Raw genomic sequence first — 20,199 nt, 5'->3', positions numbered from 1 at the left:
CTTTTAAAGCAGAAAAAAAATGCCAGTTTCTTTTCCAGTAATTGCTCTGAAGAAGACATCTTTGTCATTCCTCAGAAATGCTCATAATATAACACAGTGGTCAGAAATAATAATACCAGATAGAAGTGTAATTTCCTAAGTGGAAAACACATTTCTCTTGGCAATGATTTGTCAACAGCATTCCTGGAAACCCAGCAGAATCCAGCGTTTCAAGCACCACAGTGAAGGAAATGTCGAGCAGCAAGAGTAATGGAAACAAAAACATGAAGGAAAGAGAATGATGTAGAAGAATGTGAATTGTTTATTTTTGCTTCATTGAAAATCTAAATATAATGTAAAAGAGGGGACTCACTGGGGAGCCCAATATTCTATTTTACTTGTTTCTATCATCTTCTGAAATGTTTTATGCTCAAATATTACTGTCAGACTTCCACTTAGAGTGGAGTGGCTGAAAGATTTGAAATAGGTAAGTCAGGCTAAAGTTGGAAGACCACAGGGCATTCATGTCATGGGTTGTATGTTTTAAATGAATTCTCCAAGCACAATGATTACAATAGAAGGTTGCACACAGTACAACCATTTTCAAAAAAGTATTCATTTATTTGAGAAGCAGGGAGACAGAGGAAAAGAGACACACAGAGATTATCCATTTGTTGGTTCACTTCCCAAATACCCAGAACAGCTGGGCCTGGGCTGGACTGAAGTCAGGAGTGGGGAACTCAATCCAGGTCTCTCACATGTGTGGCAGGGATCCAATCACTTGAATGATTACTTGCTGTCTCCCAGGGTACACATGAGATTGAAGATGAAATTGGGAGAGGGGCCAGGACTTGAACCCAAGTGCACCATTATAGGATGTGGCCATCTCAACTGGCATATTAACCACTAGGACAGTTGCCTGTTCCCTATCACCTATCTTGATGCCATTTTGTCCATCTGGAAAAATTTCAAATCATCTTCAAGTCTAAATTCATATATCTTCTCCTCCTTTGTTACTTATCTAGGGTAGAACTGATCTCCTCTTTCTCAGTAACATTCACACTGACAGCCTTTATTTGATATGTTAAAATTCTAACTAACTTAGGGACAGGGATTGTATTTCATTCACTTTTTTCCTCAGTGTTTTTTGGCTCATAGCAGGCATCAGTAAAGAAGGACTTTAAATAAAAGAAATGAGAAAAGACTGAGGGAGGAGGATGCATGGTTGAGTGTTTTGGGGATGGGTTGGGTACAGAGAAAGAGCTTGCTCTCTTATTGAAGTGGTTCAAAAGCTGACATCACAAATGGAGGTGGAAACTGGAGGCTGAAGCACACTGACACGGGTGAACAAAGCTGGTAGGTGCTGGGACAAATGTGAGATGAATCATTGCAGGCAAAGGGCAAGTCCAAGAGCTTCTGTTGAGGCTGGCTAGAAAGTAGCCCCACAAGCACTAGGCATAGCAGCTGGGGACCATGTCGAGGCAAGGAAAATCACAGCTAATATAAAGTAGAAGACTTTGAGGAGATGCATGAATGGCTTTCTTGGGGGTGGGAAGTTTTGGTGACTAATGCCACCAGTAAGATTCCACAGCAGAATGCCCTGGTTTGTTTTCACCATGACATTGGGGGCTAAAGACTGTTGCTGAAGCTGGGAATTGCTGGGACAAGGGGAATGGCTGGAGGTGGGCATGATTTAATTTTGGACAGGTGAGTTTTGGAGGTAGGAAATCTACCAGATATCCTGGTTTATTCTAATACAAGGGTAAATCAAAGAGTTCACAGGAAATGCATATTATGAAAAACTGTGCATGAATTTCAAAGTTTTTTGACACCAAATAAACAACTTTTATTTATTTACTGGTTTTAATTAATTATTTATTTACTTGTGAGGCAAGGATGGGGATACAGAGAGAGTGAGTACTCTCATCCACTAGTCTACTCCCTAAATACCTGCAGTAGCCCTCAGATGGGGCCAAAGCTGGGAGTCAGGAACTCAATCCAGGTCTCCTGTGTTCAATCCAGGTCTCCCGTGTGGGTGGCAGGAAGATGACTATGTCAGCCATCACTATTGTCTACTGGGGTCTACACTGGCAGGAAGCTGGAGTCAGGAATCAGAGTCAGAAACTGAACCCAGGCACTCTAATATAGAATGTGGATATCCTAACGAGTGTGTCTTAATCGCTAGGCTGAACACCTGCTGTCAAATGTACTTTTAATTCCATTTTTCACAAATGTTTTGAAGCACCATTTCTGGTCACTTTGAGCTTCTTTAAAAAGGACAGATTCTGTATGTCCAAAATATACCATGATATTGACAAGCAAAAATCAATCTCTTTAAACAAGTGCCCATTTAAGACTTGCTGGACAGGGAATTTGGTGTATTTACCTATGTTCACCTCCATGATGGGAGAGTGACTGTGGAGGGCAACCATTAGTAAGTGCACAGATGGAGGTGAACAGCAACAAGTCTTACTTTAAACTTCTCTTAAAATAGAAGATAAAATGGGGCTAGATAAAGACTCTGCATATAGTGCTGGTGGCCCATATGGGCACTGGTTGGAGACCTGGCCGCTCCTCTTCCAATCCAGCTCTGCTTTGGCCCAAGTGCTCGGATCCCTGCACCCATGGTGTGAGACCCGCAAGAAGCTCCTGGCTCCTGGCCTTGGATCAGCCCAGCTCCAGTTGTTGTGGCCATCTGGGGAGTGGACCAGCGGATGGAAGATCTCTCTCTCTCTCTCTGCCTCTCTGTAACTCTGCACTTCAAATAAATAAGTAAATCTTAAAAAAAAGAAGATAAAATAATCCTGGGAATAGAGATGTGCTCTACTGTGTATTGGTTTATCTAGGCATGCTTTGAAGAGGGTATGCCACATTGGAAAACAAACTGCAGACCCAAGTCAAAGGTTACTGCCCAAAGACATTCTGGAGGAACATGGCTTTGGAAGGTTTTAGCTATGGTAGACAAAGAGTGTGGACTTGACTTAGTTAGGTGTTTGGTAGATGATTAAGTCCATGCATGATGAGGCCCCACACCATTTTGGAGTAGGGATATGGTAGACATGGTGTAACTATACAAAGTCTATTAAAAAAAAAACCTTCACTTCCCTTGACTTCTTCTACTGAGACATATAGTAAAGGATGTGACAAGATTATAGCTACTGGCTGGCACTGTGGCGTAGCGGGTAAAGCTGCTGCCTGTAGTGCTGGCATCCCATATGGGTGCTGGTTCGAGACCTGTCTGCTCCACTTCCGATCCAGCTCTCTGCGATGGCCTGGGATAACAGTAGAAGATGGCCCAAGTCCTTGGGGCCCTGCACTCGCGTGGGAGACCCAGAGGAATCTCCTGGCTCCTGGCTTCGGATCGGCGCAGCTCTGGCCTTTGTGACCACCTGGGGAGTAAACCAGCGGATGGAAGACCTCTCTCTCTCTCTGCGTGACTTTGACTTTCAAGCAAAATAAATAAATCTTTAAAAAAAAAAGATTACATGGGCCGGCGCCGTGGCTCAATAGGCTAATCCTCCACCTTGCGGCGCCGGCACACCGGGTTCTAGTCCCGGTTGGGGCGCCGGATTCTGTCCCGGTTGCCCCTCTTCCAGGCCAGCTCTCTGCTATGGCCAGGGAGTGCAGTGGAGGATGACCCAGGTGCTTGGGCCCTGCACCCCATGGGAGACCAGGAGAAGCACCTGGATCCTGGCTCCTGCCATCGGATCAGCGCGGTGCGCCGGCTGCAGCGGCGGCCATTGGAGGGTGATCCAACGGCAAAGGAAGACCTTTCTCTCTCTGTCTCTCTCTCTCACTGTCCACTCTGCCTGTCAAAAAAAAAAAAAATAAAATAAAATTAAATTAAAAAAAAAAAAAAAAAGATTACAGCTACTAATCTATAGGAAAATGCTCCTAGAAGAGTATTCCTCTAAGTAAGCCAAAGCCTAATCAGAAATAAGCCTTTTGCTCCCCGCTCCTTTCCCCTTCTTTCTGTCTGAATGTCAGACATGACACCTAGAGTTGCAGGTGCTAACAGGTGACCCTGAGATGATGAGCATGAAGGTAAAGGCCTATGTGCCAAGGGCAATGGAGTGGAGATATAGAAAGAATGCATGTCCCTGATGGGGCTGCTAAGATGTTCTTTAACTCTCAATGACCTGTGCCTAGATTTCTTAGTGCATGAGAGAAATGGATCCCTATCTATTCTGGCTGCTGTAATGTAGTTTTGTGTTATCTATAGTCAAATGTAACCCAAGTTGATAAAAATGAACAAATACAGGGCCTTTGAACATTCTGCGAGCACTGGTCACAGTACAGGGGATGGCAATGTGCTCAACATCCACCCATCGACTTGAGCGGGTAGGAGGGTGGCATCGTGCCACACGCTTTCTTGACAAAAAGGCAGAGGTAGTAACTGAAAAAGAGCCTTTCCCAGAAGAGACCTCCTAGCACATCTTCTGACTACTCCAAGGGGTGGTGACTGGCTGGGTGCTAGGGAGTCAGAAGATTCCAGGCAAACAGGTGGAAGGAGCAGGGTTGGAGGTTGAGGAAAGACTGTGAGTGAGACTGACAGGTCCTGGAGACAGGAGCAGCCACACCGAGCAGGGCTGCAGGCAGAGAGCGTGGCAGGCAGAGGAAGGCGTGCGCTCAGAGAGGCACCAGCAAGAGTTTTCGCCCAAAGATGAAGCAGGACCAGATCACTTCAGAAATCTAAACAGAGCCTTTCCACAAGAAGAAATTCCTTAACAGCTTTTCATTTTCTTCCAGTTGTTTCCTACAGGTGCCAAGTGTGGCTTTAAACAACATAAAAATCAGACCAATAAAATCAATTCTCCCCTTCTAAAATTTCTGCATAATTTGGAGAAGTGCTTACTAGTTACACAACTTATTATGCGTTTCTCTAAAAGCTTGGAGTCTAGTTATTACAAACATACATTTAGTCCACAGACAATCTCATCCAAGTGACATTCAGTTTGCTAAAGTGAAAAACACACTCAAGGTGTTGTGTAATTTTCAAAAAAATAACTGATGCCATAAACAAGAGTGTCAATTTGTTGTTGTTAAGTCAACAACAGGAGTCACTGTGCACTTACTCCTCATGTAGGATCTTTGTCCTTAATGTGCTATACATTGTGATTTAATGCTATAACTAGTACTCAAACAGTATTTTTCACTTTGTGTTTCTATGTGGGTGCAAACTGTTGAAATCTTTACTTAATAGATGCTAAACTGACCTTCTGTATATAAAGAGAAGTGAAAATGAATCTTGATGTGAATGGAAGGGGACAGGGAGCGGGAAAGGGGAGGGTTGCGGGTGGGAGGGAAGTTATGGGGGGGAGCCACTGTAATCCATAAGCTGTACTTTGGAAATTTATATTCATTAAATAAAAGTTAAAAAAAAATTCTTTAGACCGGCATATAATTTAAAAATAGGACTAAAAATATATTTAGGGGTGGGTGTTTGGTGCAGTGGTTAAGACACTCTTGAGATACCTGCATCCCATACGGAAGTGCCTTGTTCTGATCCAGCTTCCTGCTACTGGGCACCCTAGGAAGCAGCCGCTGATGGTTCAGTACTTGGGTCCCTGAGATCCATATGGGAGACCCAAATGGAGTTCTGGATTATTGGCTTTGGTCCAGCCATGGCTTTTGAGGGCATCCGGGGAGTGAACCAGTAGATCTAAGATTTCTGTCTCTCTGCCTTTCAAGTAAAGTAAGAATAAGCAAATCAATGTATTACCTATAAAATTAGAAAACACAGTAAGACATTCACTGGGCCATTTGAGTCTATGACAGAGATGATATTCTAGTGCCATATCTAATCACCTTTTCCCCTAAATTCTAATATTGGCAACAAAACAAAACTATTCCTTCATTGCTGAATTCTAGGCTACACTTCCATGAACCAATATTGACTATAGTTAGGTTTTACCCAGATTTTCACAAGCTGCTCACATGGGTGACAGAATATGCAGCACAGTAGCACAGAAGTCTGGTTTCATCTTATTTGAATAATTATTCTGGGATTGAGCTAAAAATATTCTGAGAAGAAATTTGTGATTCATTAGTGAGGCTTATGTTGTCAGCTCATTAAATAGTTCAGTTTATTTTACATCACTATAACCATTTTAAAAGGTTATTTCCGTCTTGATTAAGGAAAGATTCTGAAGTTTTTTTTTTCTTCAAGAGCACATTCAACAAAGTAAAGCAACCCACTAGGAATTCCCTATTCTCTGTGTTATGTTTTTTCTAGCTAGGGAACTGAAAGGAATTAAAACATCAATTTGGCCTAACTAACGAAAAGACCATAGAATATTTTTAAAAAGTTAATTATTTTGACCTGTGATACTGCTGAGCTAAAGTATATTATTTTTTTGGCTTTGATCAGAAAATCCAATTTAGCTGTCTTGGTGAAGTCTACTTCTCATGAAATGGAAGAACAGCTACTCTAAAGAAAACAGGTAGTAGACAACATTCCAGAATTAGAGTTCACATGTCCTTTAAAAAATAACATTTAAGACAATCTAGTTGCAGAAATCACACTGCTGCACACTGTTGTGATGCTGTCAATGTATTAGGGATGTTTCCAATTGAATTAGGGCTGCTCTACTCAGAATGCTAGCAGGAAAGGAGGGTGCACTCCCTCCCACCAGTGCCACAGAACTGTGTTGGGCAGGAAGGGATGTGCCATCTCTCATGAAAGGGCTGTAGCATTGGAAATACTTGAATTTTTCGGAGCTTACAACAACAACAAAAAATGTGTGTATAAAAGAAAGGATACAGAGAACCAGTTTTTATCTAGATAGGGCAGGATTTATTATCCACTACTTGGACTAGCAAACTTCCTCCTTTTGTTTCCCTAAGATTTCTACTGAAGCACAGACATTACATAATGTGCAAACACTGCAAGGCTTCCTCAAAGTCAAGCTGGTAAGGTAAAGGTCATTGTCTGGATGACAGTCAAAGCCACAGAGAAGCAGGCCTACAGGGCAAGAATTCGGCTGAACCAGGCAGGACCACTGCAATGATCGCTGACCTGTTTTGTTTCTTTTCCTTGATAACCTCTCCCTTCATGTAAACTGAAGACCAGCCACTGACCAGGTGGCTGGTATGAATTTTGATTATCTTCACCGTTCTTGGGGCACAAGCTCTGACAGATCCCACTAGTCTCCTGTAAGGGTAGTTAGTATTAGGAGTGGTACTCTCTCTCAGCTGGAACCTTCTACAGAGTAAGCAAGGGACTAGGAATCACCTGCGGGATGGCCAGGGCAAGCCTGGGCAAAGGTCTGTTGTGACGGTTGTTGCAGGAGGAGCAGGGTGGCACTGGGGACCTGTAGGGGACAGGTGGGCAGAGGCTGGCTAAGACGATTAAAAGGCTTGGTTAATTGTCATGCTAGGTCACTACTAGGAGACTGAACTAAGCACCCAAGTAGGGAATGGACCAAGAAACCAAAGAAAGAACACAGACGATTCTTGCCTCCTTTCCCTTTACCCAGTGACAAAGACTGAATGGATAATGGGAAGAAACCAGAGTCTAATGAAGTAATGGTTACCAGACACCAGCAGGCCGTATCTAGAGCCACCGGAGTAGAACAGAGAGAATGTTAGAAATAAGAGGGCTGTGCTCCCAACTTGTTTGCAAGTTGGTTGTTTGAAAAGAAGTAATGTGGCTGAATGTCCAGTCTGGCTTATAGTCTATTTTGCACAAAGCATAATATAACTCTATCATGGTTCTGTGCTACAGGAAGCCCAGGGTTCATCAAGCAACAATGTGATTGGAAGGCTCTGGATGTCTTGGGTTAGGGAGAAGACTGTGTCTGTTTTGTTCCCTGCTGCCTGCACTTGGGGCTACTGGAAGAAACAACAGGAAGTCCATCACTGCAACAAAGGGAGAAGAAATGTGTGGACCTGTTATCCAGTTTCTCCTAATTTTATTAACTTGCAAAATTACGGTATAATATTACAGTTTAGATATTGACATTGATATAGTTAAGATACAAAAGGATTTCATCACTGCAAGGATCTTAATTGTTCTTTTATAACTATACCTACTTTACTGCTTGTCCTTTCTTTTTTTTTTTAATTTTTTAAAAATTTATTTGACAGGTAGAGTTATAGACAGTGAGACAGACAGAGAGAAAGGTCTTCCTTCCGTTGGTTCACCCTCCAAATGGCCGCTACAGCCGGCGCGCTGTACTGATCCGAAGCCAGGAGCCAGGTGCCTCCTCCTGGTCTCCCACACGGGTGCAGGAGCCCAAGCACTTGGGCCATCCTCCACTGCCCTCCCGGGCCACAGCAAAGAGCTGGACTGGAAGAGGAGCAACTGGGACTAGAACCCGGTGCCCATATGGGATGGCGGCGTGCAGGCAGAGGATTAACCAAGTAAGCCATGGCACCGGCCCCTGCTTGTCCTTTCTTAACTCATGGCAACCACTAATCTGTTCTCAGTTTCTTTAATTTCATCACTTCAAGAATACAATATAAATGCAATCATATACTATGTAACCTTTGGAGATTTTTTTTTCCCCACTAAGAATAATTCTTTGGAGATCCACCCACAGCTTGTTGTCTGTATTAAAACATTCTTTTTATTGCTGGGTAGTATTCTATAGTACGGTTTTACCACAGTTTGTTCAACCATTTACTCATTTAAAGACATCTGTGTTGTTTCCAGTTTGGGGCTATTATGTATAAAGATGCTACGAACATTCATGTGCAGGCTTTTGTGTGAATGCAAATTTTTAATTTTCAAGGATGCATACCCAGGAGTGAAAATGGTGAGTTACATGATAGTTGAAGATCTAGTTTTTGTACAAACTGCTGAACTGTTTCCAGAGGATGTGCCATTTTACCAGCTGCACTGTATGACTGGTCCAGTTTCCCTGCATTCTCACCAGCACGGCTGTTGCTATTTTTCATCTTAGCCATTCTGATAGGTGTGTAATGATAATCTCACCGTGATCTTCATTTGTATTTTCATAATGGTTGATGCTGAACATGTTTTCATGAGCTTATTTGGCATCTATATCTTCTTTGGTAAATTGTTCAAGTTTTTATCCCATTTTTTAATTGGATTGTTTGGATTTACTATAGGTTAAGCATCTCTAATCCATGCTGACACTCAAAAAGTTTTCAAATTTGGAACATTTCAGATTTCAGAGTTTTGGACTGGGAATGCTCAATGGGTAGCATTTCTGGGTAAGGGACATTCAACCTGTATTGAGGTTTGAGAGTTGTTAATACATTCTACAGACCACTCCTTTGTCAGACAATTTTAGTATCTCTGTCATTCTGTTGTTAGCATCTATTATCTTTTTCCAATCAAACTGAGATTTTTGTGGATAAGTGATTGTCAACTAATGGACACTTTGGGTATTATGTTATGAGACTTGGATCCTTTTGTTTTATTTTATTTATTTGAAAGGCTGAGTTATAGAGGGAGAGAGGGAAAGAGAGAGTCTTCCATTGGCTGGTTTACTCCCCAAATGGTTGCCACGGCTGGGGCTGGGCCAGGCTGAAGCCAGGAGCCAGGAGCTTAATCCATGTCTCCCACATGGAGGCAGGGGCCCAAGGACTTGGACCATCTTCCGCTGCTTTGCCAGGCACATTAGCAGGGAGTTGGATTGGAAGTGGAGCAACCAGGACTCAAACTGGCACCCTTATGGGATTCTGGCATTGTAGGCAGTGGCTTAACGCATTGTGCCACAATGCTGGGCCTGAGTCTCTGAATTTTATTCAAAATTCCTGTTTTTTCTTTTTCTTTTTCTTTTCTTTTTTTTTTTTTTTTGACACAGTGGACAGTGAGAGAGAGAGACAGAGAGAAAGGTCTTCCTTTGCCGTTGGTTCACCCTCCAATGGCCGCCGCGGCTGGTGCGCTGTGGCCGGCGCACCGCGCTGATCCGATGGCAGAAGCCAGGTGCTTCTCCTGGTCTCCCATGGGGTGCAGGGCCCAAGGACTTGGGCCATCCTCCACTGCACTCCCTGGCCATAGCAGAGAGCTGGCCTGGAAGAGGGGCAACCGGGACAGAATCTGGTGCCCCGACCGGGACTAGAACCCGGTGTGCCGGCGCCACAAGGTGGAGGATTAGCCTAGTGAGCCACGGCGCCGGCTCTGTTTTTTCTTTTTTTTTTCTGGCACTGCTCTGGCGGGGGTGGTGGTGGTGGTGGTGTACCTCATTACTGCCAAATGGGGTAGGAGTCCCTTACCAATTCTTCATGTGACCCTACTGACATCACAGGGTAGGGGTGGTGGCTCCATTCTTGCTGGGCTGTGGTGACACTCTTACTTCTGCACTCATCCTTGTCTGGAGAGTATGCAGGCAGAGAATGAAGTATGCTGCTGGCTAGGGGTCAAGTGCCACTTACTGTAAGATCTTTGCAGATGGGTAAAAGAGAAGGCCACAGTTTTTACTATTGTGTTTGGCTGAAATAGAGCAGTTATTGTCTAATAATTGCTTTTAGAGGGTATAAGAGATCATAAAATAGCACCCCAAAATATGACTGTAGAAGACTCGAATACGCCACCCTTAAAATATGCCTTTTTAGCTAAAAGATTGCTTTGAGAAACTGCAGATGCAGGGAAAAGGCCTGAAAAATCCATAGAGGGAAATCCACATCTATAAAGGAAACATCCACGGTGTTTCTTTCTCGGTACCAGGAAGAGCAGGCTGCCTCTAAATCATTAGACTCCTATCAATGGAGAGGCACCCACTGGAATCTGCAAAACAAACCTCGCCCTGTTTGCCTTGCAGTCCCTCCTCACCTGGCACTGGCCCGTCCAGCCTTCTTCTTTCCTTGTTTCAGCCTGAACTCTTCTTTTGGAAGCCACTTTGCGATTCACTCACTTCTCTGGGCATCTCTCGGGTATATATGAGCTATATGAGTACATGCTAATAAACTTCTGGTTGGCTGTTATTAATCAGTCTTTTGTAACCAAGATCTGTCCCAAGTAAGAACCATGAAGGGTACACGGAAAACACTTTTCTTCCTCCCCTACAAGGGAGACACTTTGGCTACAGTGTTTGTGTGTGTGTGTGTGTGTGTGTGTGTGTGTTTCTGGGTTGCTGGTGCCATGTCCAGGATCCACGTGGCAAGAAGAAACCCAGGGGACTGACGGCTAAGTTGTTCCCTGGGTTTCCAGCAGACTCCCTATGTTTGTTCAACATGTAACATTCAGGGTTTTCAGTATGCAGCAGGGGAAATCAGGAAAAGTACATTCACTCCACCTTCCCAGAACCAGAAGTCTTGGGAGTCAAATGGAGTCCCTAAATGGGATTTTTTTTTAATTCATTTGGTAGGGTAAGAAAATAAACAAAGACAAACAAAACAAGACAAAAAAAAAAAACACCTCAGTAAGGGGAATTAACATGAGTATTGAAGTCTGCGGAGAATTTTCTATACATATATACATTATTAGAATTTTGAATGTTGATTTCCATTTGGTCTTTTTTTTTTTTTTTTTTTTTTGACAGGCAGATTTAGACAGTGAGAGAGAGAAAGGTCTTCCTTCCATTGGTTCACTCCCGAGATGGCCGCTACAGCCACTGCGCTGCGGCCGGAGTGCTGTGCCAATCCGAAGCCAGGAGCCAGGTGCTTCTCCTGGTTTCCCATGTGGGTGCAGGGCCCAAGCACTTGGGCCATCCTCCACTGCCTTCCTGGGCCACAGCAGAGAGCTGGACTGGAAGAGGAGCAACTGGGACAGAATCCGGTGCCCCAATCGGGACTAGAACCTGGGGTGCCAGTGCCGCAGGCGGAGGATTAACCAAGTGAGCCGAGGTGCTGGCCTCCATTCGGTCTTAAATACTTTCCAAAAGTGGACTGGCCCTTAGAGATCACCTAGTTTGATCATGATTCCATCAACAACTGGCAGCCAAGGAGGGAAGTAACAAAACTGAAGCCACAGAGTAAGTCTAGGGCAGAACATAAACAGGAATTGAGTTTCTGGCTCAATGGCAGTGCCATTTTTCACCTGTTAGGCCATTTCTTTTCCGTGATATGAGGGAAGGACGAACACCTGGACCGGATATTTTTTAGGGTAGTAGGCAACATTCCAGAATTAAAATTAGAAAGTTAAAGAACATCTGTCTCCTCCTTCAACCACTGGCCATGTCTATGACTGTCCATAGGTTTTCTTTCCCTCTCTGCTCCCTTTTTACCACTACGCTAAGCCTATAGCGAAGAGTGGGACGTGGAGAGAGCATGGAGAAAAAAATACTGAACTTTGTATCTGTGATGACTGTTTGTGGCTACATATTGAGAGAAACACCTCTGATACAATCTGCAGCTGTACAACTATATAGGCATGGCTGTGACGAGTTCCTAGGTTTCACTATGCACCTGATCTCATGACATTCTTAATACAGATGATCACTGTAAACCTCATTCAGGAGTCCTGGCTCTGTCATTAAGGCAAAAAGACAACAGCAGCATGGTGAAAGGAAACAACACCAGGGCAGACAGTCTGGGTTTGGACACTATCCACTATTTGTGTAACTATGGGCAAACCATGTAACTTCTCCATATCTCAGTTTCTTCATGTAAAATAGGGCCAGTAAAAATATCTAAGCCTCCTTAGTTCTTCTGAAGACCACAAGTAAAAACTTGAAACACTGTTGTTAGCTGTTGTTGTAATTATTATTGTCATATCATTCTCTGGTGGCCTGTTAGAAATAAAATCCGGGATAGAATTGTCGCATGTTTGAATATTAGCTCATTTAATCCTGGAACAATCTCTTGAAATATGGAGTATTATTCCAATTTTATAGATTAAGAAACCAGGATTATTTTATTATTAGAACCATTTATAAATACAGAATAAACTGCATTAAAAATATAGATTAGATTTTAAAACAACTTTTGGAGCCAAAAAGTAAAATAGCAAAATCATTCCCAGGCATAATAAGAAAATACAATCAGCAAAGCACCCAGTACTAAAATATATTACCATATCACCATGATGATTATTACTTTTATAATTTAAAACCCCTCCCCCCAACATTTAAAAGAAGAGAAAATAAAAAGCACAATCTGTTAACTCTATAGCAATAATGGGCCTGGTTTCCTTGGGTTGATTTTTGCAAAACACTGAACTGACAGGCCACACCCTTGATTCTTGGAAGGACTGCACCCAGGCTATGTACTATGCACAGAAGTGTTTCTCACCACCCGTAGCTGGAGTGGAGAACCAGGAGCACGAGGTCAAGTTAAGGCTTGGTAAGGCTTCTCCGTGTGTCATGCAGAACGAATTCCTCTTACTCTATTTATACCCTCATTTTTTTCCAGTTTTAAACTTTCTTTTTGGTGGTGTGGTGGCGGTGGTGACATTCAACCTAAAGTTAAGCTGCAGGCTGGAATACCCACATCTCATATCAGAGTACCTGGGTTTGAGTCTTGGCTCTGCCTCTGATTCCAGCTTTCTGCTAACGTGCTCACTGGGCAGCAGCAGGTGACGGTTCAAGTGCCTGGGTTCCTGCCCCTGAAATGGGAGGCCTGGACTGAGTTCCAGGCTCCTGGCTTTGGCCTAGTCCAGTGTTCATTGTTGCAGGCATTTGGAAGAGTGAATTAGCAGATGTGAGTTCTGTTTGTCTCTCTGCCTCTTAAATAAATAAGTAAAATTTTTAAAAAATACCAAAATATTTGAGGAAAAACAAATAATTGCTTGTTTTATATTTATCTACTGTTTTGAGATTATTCTGTAATCACTTTCTGATACAAAAATAAATGTATACATTTAAAATGTGCTTACCAATGCAGAATGGTTCTAACATATTCATCTGTAAAAATTCATTTTTCACGTTCATTGCTTGAAGGCTCATTTTGCATATCAAGGACTTGATTTTCTCAGGACATGGTTTAAATACTAAATAGCTAATAACATAGAGAGCATATCGAAACCAGCACAAAAGTGGAGTGGCAATCCTGCCGTTGGGTGACTCAGACATGCGCTCAATTGTTGGAAAAAGCAGAAAGGCACGGGTTACCTACAAGAAAGAAACAAACTTTAATGAGAGGTTTCCTTTTAAAAATATTTATTTATTTATTTTAAAGGTAGAAATATGGGGTGGAGGGATACACACACACACACACACACAGAGAGAGAGAGAGAGAGAGAGAGAGAGAGAGAGAGAATGCATCTTTCATTTGCTGGTTCACTCCCCAAATGGCTGCAATGGCTGCGGCTGGGCCAGGCTGAAGCCAGGATCCAGGAACCTTTTATTTTATTGTTCTGACTATAGAATACTGGGGGAAAAAAAAAAGATTGGATTTTAGAATATCGCCAGAGTTCTGTTCAGACTGGAAGAAACATCACTCACTACCCTCTCAGAGTCCATATCCAGTCTGGACAGGATATGAGGATGTTCCTTTGAGGAAGGCAAAGAGGCAGCTAGCAAGGAGGAGCTGAGGTTGCTAGCTCCTTCCAGAAGACTCATCTGCTCTGCTTACCCCCACCCCCTATTTCCATGAAATGGAAAACTGCAGCTTCAGCAAAGCTCCTGCTTAGAAATGCGCTGGCCAAAGGACCTCAATAGACATTTTTCAAAAGAGGAGATCCAAGTGGCCAACAGACACATGAAAAAATGTTCAAGATCACTAGCAATCAGGGAAATGCAAATCAAAAAAAAAAAAAATGAGGTTTCACCTCACCCCGGTTAGAATGGCTCACATTCAGAAATCTACCAACAACAGATGCTGGAGAGGATGTGGGGAAAAAGGGACACTAACCCACTGTTGGTGGGAATGCAAACTGGTCAAGCCACTATGGAAGTCAGTCTGGAGATTCCTCAGAAACCTGAATATTACCCTACCATACAACCCAGCCACCCCACTCCTTGGAATTTACCCAAAGGAAATTAAATTGGCAAACAAAAAAGCTGTCTGCACATTAATGTTTATTGCAGCTCAATTCACAATAGCTAAGACCTGGAACCAACCCAAATGCCCATCAACAGTAGACTGGATAAAGAAATTATGGGACATGCACTCTATAGAATACTATACAGCAGTCAAAAACAATGAAATCCAGCCATTTGCAACAAGATGGAGGAATGTGGAAAACATTATGCTGGGTGAATTAAGCCAGTCCCAAAGGGACAAATATCATATGTTCTCCCTGATTGGCGACAACTAACTGAGCACCAAAGGGGAAACCTGCTGAAGTGAAATGGACACTATGAGAAACAGTGACTTGATCAGCTCTTGTCCTGACTGTTGATGTACAATGTAATACTTTATCCATTTTAGTATTTTTTCTTTGTTTTGTTCTAGTACTATTGGTTGAACTCTGTAATTAACACACAATTATTCTGGCTGGCACCGCGGCTCACTAGGCTAATCCTCCACCTTGTGGTGCCAGCACACTGGGTTCTAGTCACGGTCGGAGTGCCGGATTCTGTTCCGGTTGCCCCTCTTCCAGGCCAGCTCTCTGCTGTGGCCAGGGAGTGCAGTGGAGGATGGCCCAAGTGCTTGGGCCCTGCACCCCATGGGAAACCAGGATAAGTACCTGGCTCCTGCCATCGGATCAGCGCGGTGCGCCAGCCACGGCAGCCATTGGGGGGTGAACCGACGGCAAAGGAAGACCTTTCTCTCTGTCTCTCTCTCTCACTGTCCACTCTGCCTGTCAAAAACTAAAAACAAACAAACAAAAAAAACCCCAAAAAACCCACACACACACAATTATTCTTAGGTGTTTAAATTTTAACTGAAAAATTATCCCTGTTAAATATAAGAGTGGGAATAAGAGAGGGAGGAGATGTACAATTTGGGACATGCTCAATCGGACTTGCCCCAAATGGTGGAGTTAGAATCGTGCCAGGGGATCCCAATACAATCCCATCAAGGTGGCATGTACCAATGCCATCTCACTAGTCCAAGTGATCAATTTCAGTTCACAATTGATCACACTGATAGGTCTAAGAGTCAAAGGGATCAAACAAACAAGACTAGTGTCTGCTAATACTAACTGATAGAATGAAAAAGGGAGAGAACGAGGCCGGCGCCGTGGCTCACTAGGCTAATCCTCCGCCTAGTGGCGCCGGCACACCGGGTTCTAGTCGCGGTCGGGGCGCCGGATTCTGTCCCGGTTGCCCCTCTTCCAGGCCAGCTCTCTGCTGTGGCCAGGGAGTGCAGTGGAGGATGGCCCAGGTGCTTGGGCCCTGCACCCCATGGGAGACCAGGAGAAGCACCTGGCTCCTGGTTCCTGCCATCGGATCAGCGCGGTGCGCCGGCCGCAGCGCGCCAGCCGCGGCAGCCATTGGAGGGTGAACCAACAGCAAAGGAAGACCTTTCTCTCTGTCTCTCTCTCTCACTGTCCACTCTGCCTGTCAAAACAAAAAAAAAAAAAAAAAAAAAAAAAAAAAAAAAAAAAAAAAAAGAAAAGAAAAAAAAGAAAAAGGGAGAGAACGATCCATCATGGGAAGCAGGATACACAGCAGACTCATTGAATGGCAGATGTCCTAAATAGCACTCTGGCTTCAGAATCAGCCCTTAAGGCATTCGGATATGGCTGAAGAGCCCATGAGAGTATTTTAGGCATGGAAAGCCAAGACACCCTGGAGAAAAAAAGAAGACCTAAATGAAAGATCTCTGCGAGTGAGATCCCAGTGGAAAGAATGGGGCCATCAAAGAAGGAGGTACCTTTCTCTGAAGGGAGGAGAGAACTTCCACTTTGACTATGACCCTGTCGGAATAAGATCAAAGTCGGGGAACTCAAAAGGCTTCCATAGCCTTGGCAACTCATGACTATAGCCTAGGGAGATTACTGATGCCATAAACAAGAGTGTCAAATTGTTAAGTCAACAACAGGAGTCACTGCGTACTTACTTCTCATGTGGGATCTGTCCTTAGTGTGTTGTCCAATGTGAAGTAATGCTATAACTAGTACTGAAACAGTATTTTACACTTTGTGTTTCTGTGTGGGTGCAAACTGATGAAATCTTTACTTAATATATACTAAATCAATCTTTTGTATATAAAGATAATTGAAAATGAATCTTGATGTGAATGGAATGGGAGAGGGAGCGGGAGATGGGAGGGGTGTGAGTGGGAGGGAAATTATGGGGGGAGGGAGCCATTATACTCCATTAACTGTACTTTGGAAATTTATATTTACTAAATAAAAAATAAATTAAAAAAAAGAAATGCACTGGCCAAAATTGACCCTGCAATGATTTTTAGCTAATTATAATATCATTATAGAAATGTACCATGGCTGACTACTTCCATCATGCACCTGATACCATGACACTTCTGAGATTTCCAACAAGGAGCAAGGAAATGGATAACACTCAAATCCCACCACAAACTCTGCACGTGTGAATATTCAATTAAACCCTGTTCCAGATACCAACACCTATGCCTCCATGTCATATAAAGGGATGGCCAAAACTCATAAATGTAGCTCACATATTTCTTCTCAAGTATGGACTTTGGCTTTTCAGGCAAATAAATCTTGTTCCTCTTCTAACCTTTACCTATGTCTTGTCCTAAAATTCTTCCTTGTGTCAGAGATAAGAACCTGGATCTGGCCATCCCACGACACCTTGAGGAGTTATGATCAATTTTCACTGTAGGGAGGAAGGGGATTCCTAAATAACTCCACATAATTATGACAGCAATTCACAATTCCTATGCAGAATTGTTGAAAGAAGAAGCCAACATACCTTTTTAGCAGTTACGCCAATTTGGTTAATGATGATACTAGAGGAAAGCAGAGCCTCTGTTTCTATTCAGCATTTCTCTTATTGATTATATTTGGACTTAGTTCACATTTGAAAAGCTCTTTCCTTCCATGATGTTATCAGCCAAAGATAATCTTTATGAAGACCAAACAAGTAAGTTTCTAACAAAAGATACAACCTTAATAAGGTATAAGTCAGGTTCAAGGGAAGCTGGGAATCTCTACTTGGGGAAATGTTTAAGGACAAAAATGCTATTTCAACTCAATTCAACAGAATATCAGGAAATATATTATATATATATTTTAAAGATTTATTTATTTATTTGAAAAGCAGAGTTACAGAGTGGCAGAGGCAGGGGGGTGGTGGGAGAGAGATCTTCCATCTGTGGTTCACTCCCAAGATGACTGCAATGGCCAGACCTGTACTAATCTGAAGCCAGGAGTCAGGAGCTTCTTTGAGTTCACCCACACACTTGGGCCATCTTCCACTGCTTTCCCAGGCCATAGTGGAGAGATAGATCGGAACTGGAGCAGCCGGGTCTCAAACCAGTGCCTATTTGTGACGCCAGCACTTCAGGCAGTGGCTTTACCCACTATGGCACAGCACCAGCACCAGGAAATATATTTTAATAATAATACTGCAGAAAGGAGCTGATGTTGTGGCTCAGTGAGTTAAATTGCCACCTGTAACGCTGGCATCCCCTATGGGCTCTGGTTCCAGTTGTGGCTGCTCCTCTTCCAAGCCAGTTCCCTTCTAATGTACCTGGGAAAGCAGAGGATAATGGCCTAAGTACTTGGGCCCCTGCCACCCACATGGTAGACCTGGATGGAGTTCTAGGTTCCTGTCTTCTAGGTTCCTTCTAAGTTCCTTCTCTTCCTGTAACTCTGCCTTTCAAATAAACAAATAAATCTTTAATAGAACAGGAAATGAGAATGGAGATTACTTTTTCTTATCTCTGCATTTTTTTTAAAAAAGACTCATTTATTTATTTGAAAGGTAGAGTTACACAGAGTGGGACACACACACACACACACACACACACACACAGAGATCTTCCATTTGCTGGTTTGCTCCCCAAATGGCTGCAATGGTCTGGGCTGGGTCAAGCAAAAGCCAGGAGCCAGGAGCTTCATCCAGGTCTCATACATGGGTGGCAGGGGCCCAACTACTCAGATCACACTCTGCTGCTTTCCAAGGCACGTAAGTGGGGAGCTGGATCCAAAGTGGAGCAGCTGGCTGGCACCATGGCTCACTAGGCTAATCCTCCTCCTGCGGCGCCGGCACCCTGGGTTCTAGTCCCGGTTGGGGCGCCAGATTCTGTCCTGGTTGCTCCTCTTCCAGTCCAGCTCTCTGCTGTGGCCTGGGAAGGCAGCGGATGATGGCCCAAGTGCTTGGGCCCTGCACCCGCATGAGAGACCAGGAGGAAGCACATGGCTCCTGGCTTCGGATCAGTGCAGTGCCAGCCGTAGCGGCCATTTTGGGGGTGAACCAACGGAAGGAAGATCTTTCTCTCTGTTTCTTTCTCTAACTCTGCCTGTCAAAAACAAACAAACAAAAAAACAAAGTGGAGCAGCTGAGACTCAAATCGGTGCTCATATGGGATGTTGGCTTTGCAGACAGTGGCTTAACCTGCTACGACACAGTGCCAGCCTCTAAATGCTATAAATTTCCCTCTCAGCACTGCTTTTGTAGCATCCCCTAAATTTTGATAAGCTATATCTTCATTTTCATTTGGTTCTAAAATGCTTTAAAATTTCTTTTGAAATTTCTTCCTTAATCTATGTGTTATTTAGAAGTATACTATTTAATCTCCAAGTATTTGGGGATTTTCCAGTTATCTTTCTGCTATTCATTTGTAGTTTAATTCCACTGTGGCCTGAGAACAGACACTACATGATTACTATTCTAAATGGAGTGTTTTATGGCCCGGAAAGTAGTTTATCTTAGTCAAGTTTCCACGTGGGTTTAAGAAGAATTTTTATTCTGCTGTTTCTAGATGAAGAAGTCTATCTATATTAATTGTATTTGGTTATGGTTTTGTTGAGTTCAGCTATGTCTTTACTCCTTTTCTGCCTGCTGGGATCTACCTATTTTGGATAGAGAAGTACTGAAGTCTCCAGTTTTGACAATGGATTCATCTATTTCTCCTCAATGTTGTATCAGTTTCTGTCTCATGTAGTATGACACTATTGTTAGGTGCATACATGGTAAGGATTGTTATGTCTTCTTGGAGGATGGACCCCTTTATCATTATGTAATATCTATAATAGATGACAATCTTCTTTACTTTGGAGTTGACTTGGTCTGAAATTAATAGTTTCTCCTGCTTTTTTTTTTTAAATTAGTGTTAGCTTGGTATTTTTCTCTATCTATTTAACCTCTATGTGTCTTTATATTTAAATTGGGCTTCTTGTAGACAACATACAGAAGTTAGATGTTCTTTTGTGATCAATTCTGACGATCTTTGAATTGATGCAGTTAGAACACTGATGTTCAACATGATTACTGATATAGTTGAATTAATATCTATCATATTTATTATTTTTTCATTCTTACTTTTGTT

The 20,199-nt window shown here is 43.0% G+C and overlaps 1 protein-coding gene across 3 annotated transcripts in view; it reads right to left on the bottom strand.

Moving 5' to 3' along the window:
- Positions 1–20,199, bottom strand: part of LDAH (lipid droplet associated hydrolase) — a 148,326-nt gene that overhangs the window by 33,285 nt on the left and 94,842 nt on the right. Inside the window, exons 5-6 of one of the 3 annotated variants that reach the window (XM_089327789.1) lie at positions 13,706–13,940; positions 12,718–13,555 (exon numbers count right to left, since the gene is read on the bottom strand). The exons of 1 other annotated variant lie outside the window; for it this stretch is intronic. In XM_089327789.1, coding sequence (XP_089183915.1) covers positions 13,389–13,555; positions 13,706–13,940 — 402 coding nt within the window. In that variant the 3' untranslated portion in view covers positions 12,718–13,388. Of the gene's footprint in view, positions 1–12,717; positions 13,556–13,705; positions 13,941–20,199 lie in introns of those variants that run through there. One more of the 3 variants, XM_002710058.6, reaches the window with a different exon arrangement.

Source organism: Oryctolagus cuniculus, chromosome 2, assembly GCF_051225735.1.
Source record: "Oryctolagus cuniculus isolate XC-2025 breed Fujian yellow rabbit chromosome 2, ASM5122573v1, whole genome shotgun sequence".
In the NCBI taxonomy this organism is placed as follows: Eukaryota; Metazoa; Chordata; class Mammalia; order Lagomorpha; family Leporidae; genus Oryctolagus; species Oryctolagus cuniculus.
The sequence above is the reverse complement of the archived record's forward strand: the minus strand, read 5'-3'. Positions and strand labels throughout refer to the sequence as shown.